This window comes from Anabrus simplex, chromosome 9 (assembly GCF_040414725.1).
Source record: "Anabrus simplex isolate iqAnaSimp1 chromosome 9, ASM4041472v1, whole genome shotgun sequence".
Lineage (NCBI taxonomy): Eukaryota > Metazoa > Arthropoda > Insecta > Orthoptera > Tettigoniidae > Anabrus > Anabrus simplex.
The window spans coordinates 15,709,571-15,718,838 of NC_090273.1; the positions used below are offsets into that span (position 1 = coordinate 15,709,571).

At 39.4% G+C, this 9,268-nt stretch overlaps 1 protein-coding gene across 3 annotated transcripts in view; it reads left to right on the forward strand.

Annotated features, from left to right (window-relative positions):
* The window catches only part of LOC136881127 (transcription termination factor 4, mitochondrial), a 132,752-nt gene extending 124,987 nt beyond the window's left edge, over positions 1–7,765 (forward strand). For all 3 annotated transcript variants that reach the window (XM_067153789.2, XM_067153788.2, XM_067153787.2), the window contains exon 2: positions 145–7,765. In XM_067153789.2, coding sequence (XP_067009890.2) covers positions 223–1,116 — 894 coding nt within the window. In that variant the 5' untranslated portion in view covers positions 145–222 and the 3' untranslated portion in view covers positions 1,117–7,765. The remainder of the gene's footprint in view (positions 1–144) is intronic.
* Positions 7,766–9,268: the final 1,503 nt, after the last annotated feature.

A 9,268-nucleotide genomic window follows, 5' to 3' on the forward strand; every position in this document is an offset into this window, starting at 1 on the left:
CTTCATTTTTTTGTCAAGTATTTCTTGTATTATATTAAAACATTAGTGCCTGGAACTTGTCTGTCATATCATGTGTCTCTACACTTATATTTGACTGAAATTTTCATAAGTAGATATTTCATTCCTTTTCTTTTGCTTTCACAGGTGCATGCTGGATGAGAGCAGCATCTCGGTGATCAGTGAATTGTCATCAGCTGAATTATTTTTGAGTGACCTTCTAAAATGAGTGGTTTACGGTGCTTCATGAGACTAGGTGTAGGTGGTTGTAACTTTTATGTGAAACATGTACGTGTCTTTAGTAACCCTTTTAATCATAAATTCTTTACAACTAAGAACAAAGCAAATGTTTCTGAACTTTCAAATCATAATACTAAAACATCTACAGTCTTTGCAGTGTTCAGGGACACTGGTATAGATATGGAGACTGTAAACCAAGCAGTTAATGAATCTCCAGAAATAGCAACCTTTTCTCCAAAGCAGCTCGAGAAATGTGTCAGCGAACTTGTGCATAATGGCTTCACAGGCATTGACTGTCTGAGAATGGTTGCGTTGTATCCACCTCTAGTGAAACTTAAGCAGGGACACATTTCTTTAGCTATTGATTGTTGGAGAAGCACTCAGCTGGGGGATTCCCGAGTCCTTTCTTTGCTGAGGAATTGTCCACATTTTATATGCATTGATCTCTCTGAAATTCCTCGCAGAATACCACTTTTGAAATCCCTGAGTTCCCAGAGGAATGTGGCAAATTTGTTAAAAAGTGTACCAAATCTCATGTTTGAACAGTGGGATGACATCCTTGCAAAGGTGAACTACCTTGAGAATGTGATGAAAATTGAGAGGAAGCACATCCTTAATACATATGCATTAAATAGATCGTTGATTTTTATTAAGACAAGACATATTTTCTTGGAAAGGAGTGGACTGTACACTTATCCAAAACCTAAAGCGGATCCTAATCAACCAAGTAAGAACCCCGTATTAAGCAGCATCACGGACACTAATGATGAGTATTTTGTTAAAAACATAGCAAAGCTGACCATGGAGGAATATGAAGTTTTTCAAGAATTATATGTGAAAGAGTTAGAAGAAGAGGAGTCTGATTCAGACATTGAATGAGTAAATGTGTAGTATGTTTTGTATCTAGTTCTGAGGCAGGCAATTAATAGTAACCTGTATAGAATTGAAGACTGAATTTATCAAAGGCATTACGTGCCAGAATGTTAGTTTTGAGTTATAAACAAACATAGTTTTGGTAACATACCTCTAAGCTTTCATATGCAAATATCTGGATAAAGAATATTCTTTCTGAGCCATTTACCTCACTAAACATACAGGGTCTCTTATATAAACTAAGATGGAACGCAAGTGTTCGTGCTCGCTGCCTCAGCCGAACTTGTGTTGTGTGCGGCCACCCTGTTTTAAGTGCGTATACAATCTTCTATGAAATCTTACCTTGTAAAAGATGCTGGAAGTGTCGTCCTTCCGGGGTTATACAGGCGTTGTATCTGGTAACCACGTTCTGGCTGACGCGAGTGAGTTCTGCCGCTGTAATGTTTCTGATTTCATTCGTAATGTTTTCTATCAGTTCCTCCAGCATGTGACGATTTGCTTGATACAATTTTTCTTTCAGTTTACCCCTCAAGTAAAAATTACACACTGTTAGATGTGGAGAACAAGGGGTATATAGACCAGCACTGATCACTCTGTCTGCAAACACTTCTGAGATTGTAAGAAGGGAATCTTCAGCTGTATGAACAGGGGCTGAATCTTGTTTAAACCACCCATGCAATTTTTCTTCTTCTGTTAACTGATGTAAGAACGGCATTAAAATGTCATCTTGGTACCTCTCTGCATTTACTGTCGCCTCGAAAAGACCCAATAATTTGCAAGTGATAAATATCATTATGAATTAGCATCCTACAGACACAATAATTCGTCTTGCACTAAGAGCACACCAAACACCAATCTTCCTATCATAATGAGGGACTTCATAAACACCATTAGGATTTTCTGCACATCAGTAGTGAGAGTTATGACTGTTCATTTGACCATTAATTTGAAAACACAACTTTGACATACGAAAATATGGTGTTGCAATGATGACTGTCTCACCGTGTTAAAAGCAGAGATTCAGACTGGTGACTGATGCTTGCACGGTCGAACATGTGCAAGGTCAAGAACTATGCGCTCGCCTCCCGTACTGCACCTTACAGACCGGAGAGTAAAAACGACACTTCAACGGTCGTAGTTTATGTGAGAGACCCAGTATAATAACAAAATTAAGGCAATAAAACCAAAAATAAAATTGAAAAGGCACTGAAACCTCTTTTTCATTTGTGAGACTCATGACCTCACAAACAGAATTAATCAGTCATCACTGAATAACAAGTGTTACCAGTTGAGTGGAAAGAAAAAATTTTGTTCTCCATGATATGAAATTGTTAAGTGATCTAGAGTTAAAAAATTAATCCCAATTATCAAAGAAAATAATTGGTTAGAATCTACAGATCTTACATAGCAATAATGCTAATAATGCTGTATTTTTAAAGTTAGCCATATATTTGTTTTAAACAATAATGTTTCTACTGTATGTAGTGTTCTGTTCCCATGAGATTACTTGCTTGCACTATGATTAGCATGTTTGTTGTCTGGCTCCTTGGCTGAATGGTCAGCGTAGGGGCCTTCGGTTCAGAGGGCCTCGGGTTCGATTCCTGTCTAAGTCGGGGAATTTAATCTCAAATGATTAATTCTCTTGGCTCGGGGACTGTATGCTTGTACTGTCCCCAACATCCCTGCAACTCATACACCACACAACACTATCTTCCACCACAATAACACACAGTTTTCTATACACAGCAGATGCTGCCCACCTTCGTCGGAGGATCTGCCATACAAGGGCTGCATTAGGATAGCAATAGCCACACAAAATTATTATTATTATTATTATTATTATTATTATTATTATTATTATTATTATTAGTACTACTATTATTATTTCCATATTGTTTGTATGCACAGGATAATAATAACAACAACAATAATAATAATAATCGTATGGCCTCAGCTACTGTGTGCAAACATTTTAATTCGATGCCATCTGTCTACTCGTCAGTTTCGACTTTCCATTTTAATCTAGGCCTACTAGATGGCAGAGTAAACCGAATTTCTCTTGGGCATCCATGGCTGAGTTTTCATGAATTTTGTTGGGTGCATACCAAATGTGTCAGCAGAGATCTTTTACTTGCCGACATCGTACGACATGGAGTGTTGAATGGACTTTTTTACAGCCTTCAAAAATCTGACTACAGGATAAAACATTTGAGAAGAATACTTGAATGGCCAGCTGTCGTTGTGGAGACCTTTAACGGGTGTTTCAAAAGGTTGCCCAGAAACTGAAGTAAACATAGAGCAGTCAAAGTACAACAACTTTTAAATAGGAACGTATAGTCTATGGCAAAACACTATGCCGATGTGATGCCTGCATTGGCTGTGGTTGGTGACAGTTCCAACAGCTTTTGTAAACAATATCCAGTGCCTGACTTATCACTGTGTTGCCAGATCCTCCAAAATTTCAGAGATCTTCCAGTTTTTGAATTAATACGAAATTAAACGGAAATCTTCTGATTTTTTCCGTCCTCACTTTCTAGACACAAGCTACTACGCACAAGTATTTTGCACACCAATACAGTGTTACGTATTTAACTTCAATTGCTATCAGTCTTACGGGAATTTGGGATGCAATACTGATATAATACATTGAGAGTGACTTCTGTAATGTGCCAGTGGTACAGGTCTCTCAAATGTAAGCACTCTCAGATGATAGTTCACTGAGCTGGGATCTCAGTACATGACATACCACATAATTTCTAGGAACGATCGAAGAGTAAAATCCTGCTAGGATTTCCAACTTGGTACAGTTTTGATGAGGAACCACATCTCTGTGAGCAAGGAGAAAAAGAAGAAGAAGAAGGGGGTGATGATCTAGATGTTACGCCCATCATCATAGTCCTCATCAGAATGAAAAAGATCCTGAGATAAATGGCGGAAAGTTATTCAGTTCTGTCTCTCAGTGTTAATTGTCTTGTTCTTCTAAGTTCATTAGCCCAGCGGTTGGTTGGCAACAGTTCTCCAAGAATTGTGGTCTTGTGCCAATCTCTTAAGCTTCACGTAGGATTGGCAGTCCAGTTTCACCATTAGTTGCCCGATATTGTTCAGTATAGGCCGTTTTTATAATTTCCTCCCTCCATATACATGCATACATACTTCCATACATACGTAATCTCACTCATTTTGGACATTTTCTTTTTCGCCCCTTCTCACCTTCCATGCCGATGATGGATGACTTGGACTTAAATGCCTTCCAGAGTGTCACTATTCATCTCAACGCCCCTGAAAACAATGGACTCAACAATAATATAGGTCATTTTAAATTATTTTTACATGTCACCCCCACCCTCCCACTCCACCCCTAGGGGTGGTAGATGTTTTTTACTCCCATGGTATTTATCTTCACATAGTATTAAGTCATGTGTGTACCAAGTTTGGTTGAAATTGAAAATTTGCCTTCACATTTTTTTTTTCTGTACCTTGAGAATTATGGTTGTTATTGTAAACATATGCCTACTGTCATTTCTTGATGGATACAGTACTTTTGCATCCATCTCTTGGCACAGGCCAGAGTAAAGTGTAGCTTCCACCGAAGTCCCAGTCTTCATCGATGGCTGTGACAATATGGAAGTTGCTGGGGTATGGGAAGTGCTGAGTAATGACATTCAGAGTATGACTAGTGCATCTGAGTTTTATGAAAGGTGCTGCTCATAGGGTCAATCGTGCTGCAATAGTACTTTCTGACTCAGTGAGGAAAGCAATGGCAAACTACCTCACTCCTCATCTTGCCTAGTACGCCTCATTTTGGTGCTGCCATTGCTTTTTGGGATTTCCTTATAACCGCATAACCTTTGGTGGTGCTATTTGAGGATCCAACCAGCCTCTGGGCTGATGACCTAACAGACATTGTAAACATGTTATGAAAAGGCTGAATTTCTTTTGTATTGTATAGCTTTAATGCGCCTGCCCTGTCCTTCCTATGTAAAACATTTTACTGTTTTAAAAACTAATGGATTTGATATTTTATGATGATTATTATAACTCTACTGATGTCAACTGACAAGCTTTGATTCTTTCCTATATTGAAATTGTTAACATGTTGATGTTTTGAGTACCATGCTTTAGGCCTGGTCTAGGTGAATTGACAACAGGCTAGGTGTTGGAACCACTTGCCTGTCTTCCAGGTCGATGTTGCCAAAACCTGCACAGTGAGAACCAGTGCAGCCATTCTTCTGTCATCTGGTCACCAAACTACAAACTTCATATCGTGGGAAAAAAAAATTGAAGCTTGTCAGTTTTGCTGTCTGCATTGGTGAAGAGGAATTTCTTATGCGTTGTTAGAACTACTTCAATTTTTAAAAAATAATGTTTTATCTGGAGAACTGTCTTATAAAACCTAAAATTGTATTAGCCATTGGTTTGATCCATTTGTGACTCAGGTTAATTTTTGTATGGTATATCTATAAGCATTATGGCATCACATCATTACCATGTAAGATGTGTAAGTTACAATAATGGATAATTGATTATCTGTTAAGGCCCCCGTACAGTTTCAGTTAAACACAGCGATGTTACTGTGTGACATGTCTGAACGAAAAACTGTGTGAATTGTGCAGTGTTTTGAATTGTGCAAATGGGTCCTCTTTTGAACCTTTAATTCATTCAGTTGATTGCACAGTTCCCTCAGTTGGTTTTATGATATAAAATGGCAACACCTCAGCCTACAAAACAAGATGCAACCTTGCCTGTATTGAGGCTTAGGCTGATGACACATGGAGCGGTTTTTGCCGAGTCGGCAGCCGCGTCGGCCGCTGCCTGTGATTGATACACAGAGCGGTTTTTGCCGACTGTGACGAAACCACTGCCTGCTCGATCTGCACCTAAAATGACTGCTTATAAGCAGTCATCGGGTACGTATCGAGCTGGCAGTGGACAAAACACATTAGCGAGCGCGACGTTAGTTGAGGAAGTTAGCCAACATTATATAAAAATAAATTATTGTTCTTATTCCAACAGTCTACTTACTTTATATGTCCTTTTACGTGTATGTTATTGAATTTCAAAGATACTTCATGATATCTAATACAGGAATACCTACCAATGATGCTATCGCCGCGTAAATTCAGCCACGGCCGACTGGATCTATCACTAGAGCGACGCATCAAGTCGGCCGTGATTCAGCTGAATGTATTAAATCAATGGCGCTAGAGCGCGCACAAAGTCTTCAAAACGCTCGCTGCACCGCCAGCTAAGCGACAGGCCGAGTCGGCAAATTTGCCACCTGTCGGCGAGCACCGCTGTGTCTGTTTCATCCCATCTGATACAATAGAAACATGCGCTGACTCGGCTGCCGACTCGGTAAAAACCGCTCCGTGTGTCATCAGCCTTATTGTGCTTTTCCTGAAATGTGGGACACAGAGAATCAGTAATACTCTAAGCTTCCGTTTCTTCTCTTCTGATAACATTAGTGCTGATGTGGCAAGTAAACAACAAATCATTACCTTATCCAGTTAACCGTTGCAGACCACCTGACTTCACTAATGCAGAGTACAAACAAAAATAGTTCTATGAACTGAACAAAAAATTGTAAAATAGTTGCAGTTACCAGTTCAGTTTGTCGTTCAATGATCACGGATTAACTGAGAATGAATTGGGGCCTTTAATCTAATTTTGTATGCTAGAGTAATGTACGTGAGAGATGAACCACTGAAATATGTTATAGTGTTGTCACATACTCTCTGCTAAATATATTATTTTATACCCAATTGTTACCAGCTGTCATGTCAGTATCTGTAGCCCTTTGTTGTAGGTAACACTGATATGAATGATGCATAAATAAACATAATAAAAATATACTCTTTTAAATTTCAGTTTCAAGAACTAAATTCTTAAATTTAATATCGTACAGATTATTATAATAATCGTATGGCCTCAGCTACCGTGTGCAGACATTTCGATTTGACGCCATCTGGCTGTCTGCTCGTCAATTTCGACGTTCTGTTTTACTCTAGGTCCGCTAGATGGCAGACAGAGTAAACCGGATCTCTCTTGCGCGTCTATGGCTGAGATTTAATTAATTTTATCGGGTAAATACCAAATGTATCACCAGAGGTCTTTTACATGCCGACATCGTACGACATGGAGTGTTGAATGGACTTTTTTCCGCCCTTCAAAAATCCAACTACCTCTGCCGGGTTTGAACCCGCTATCTTGGGATTCAGAGGCCGACACTCTACCACGGATCCACAGAGGCAGCTACAGATTATTATGACAAAAATATTTAGTTTAACCATCTAATCAATACACAATATTATAATCATGGAGCCATCATTAGCACACAAACACTTAAATAAGATTAAAAGCATATTAGCATATAATAGCATGAAAAGTTTTTAACATATTGTGTATTGATTAGGTGGTTAAACTATATATTGCCGTGCGCGTAGAGGCGCGCGGCTGTGAGCTTGCATCCGGGAGATAGTAGGTTCGAATCCCACTATCGGCAGCTCTGAAGATGGTTTTCCGCGGTTTCCCATTTTCACACCAGGCAAATGCTGGGGCTGTACCTTAATTAAGGCCACGGCCGCTTCCTTCCAACTCCTAGGCCTTTCCTATCCCATCGTCGCCATAAGACCTATCTATGTCGGTGCGGCATAAAGCCCCTAGCAAAAAAAAAAAACTATATTTTTCTCAAATTGCCTGGTGTGAAAATAGGAAATTACGGAAAACTATATTCAGGGCTAGCGACAATGGGGTTTGAACCCACTATCTCCCGAATGCAAGCTTTATGAAATTTTGCCAGTTTTCATATAAAGTTAAACTTGAAACCTGCCACATGCTTCACACTGACTTTGGAAGTCAGGGGATATCAAGGAAATTAGACTAGCAATGCACCCCTACTTTGCACAGGAGCAATTGCAAAATTCATGGTGATGGACCTTAGAGTTTTCCTTGTAGACAACATGAGTTGTTTTTCCTCCTGATGTATGTATGTAGCTCCGAGTGTGGTATCTCCAAAGCCCTTCCAGCTGGCCATCTGTTGGCTTGTTCCCTTCTCGCCATGCAGTATTGAAACCATTCTTGTGCTTTCACTGAAACAACAATAACTCCTAAACTATTTCTGCAAATGACATTCTGTAAACAGAATTTTTATTCTAATAATAATAAAATGTTTAAGGAGAATGAACACTTTATTTTTTTGAGTAGTAGATTGCCTAGTGTGAAAATGGGAACCATGGAAAATCATCTTCAGTGCTGCCAACGGTGGGATTCGAACCACTACCTCCCAAATGTAAGCTCATCGCTACGTGACCTGAATCACAGAGATTCATGCAACCTGAATTAAATGATTTAATCATAGAGCTTTCAATGTCAAAACAAAAAACTGGACTTCTTACTTCTGCAGTAAAAGAAGAAACATCTTGTAAATGAGGATTTCAGAATCTGCCATTACAGATCACAGCATGCAGTTCTAGAAAAATTATTTTCATTAAAATGTCCAATTGTTTTCTGTAATGATGTGAGTTCCATTTTGTTGAATTGGAACAAATGAATGATATGCAGAAAGAACTGGAATTAGAGATAAGGCTTTTTGCGGATGATGTTGTTCTGTACAGAGTAATAAATAAGTTACAAGATTGTGAGCAACTGCAAAAAGACCTCGGCAAGGTTGTGAGATGGACAGCAGGCAATGGTATGATATAGTAATAATAATAATAATTTCGTGTGGCTATTTCTAGCCGAGTGCAGCCCTTGTAAGGCAGACCCTCCGATGAGGGTGGGCGGCATCTGCCAGGTGTAGGTAACTGCGTGTTATTTTGGTGGAGGACAGTGTTATGTGTGGTGTGTGAGTTGCAGGGATGTTAGGGACAGCACAAACACCCAGCCCCCGAACCATCGGAATTAACCAATGAAGGTTAAAATCCCCGACCCGGTCGGGAATCAAACCCAGGACCCTCTGAACCGAAGGCCAGTACGCTGACCATTCAGCCAACGAGTCGGACAATGGTATGATGATAAATAGGGTTAAAAGTCAGGGTGTGACTTTCACTAATAGGAAAAGTCCTCTCAATTTTAATTACTGCATTGATGGGGTGAAAGTTCCTTTTAGGGGTCATTGTAAAGTACCTAGGTGTTAATAGAAGTAAAGATCTTCAGTGGG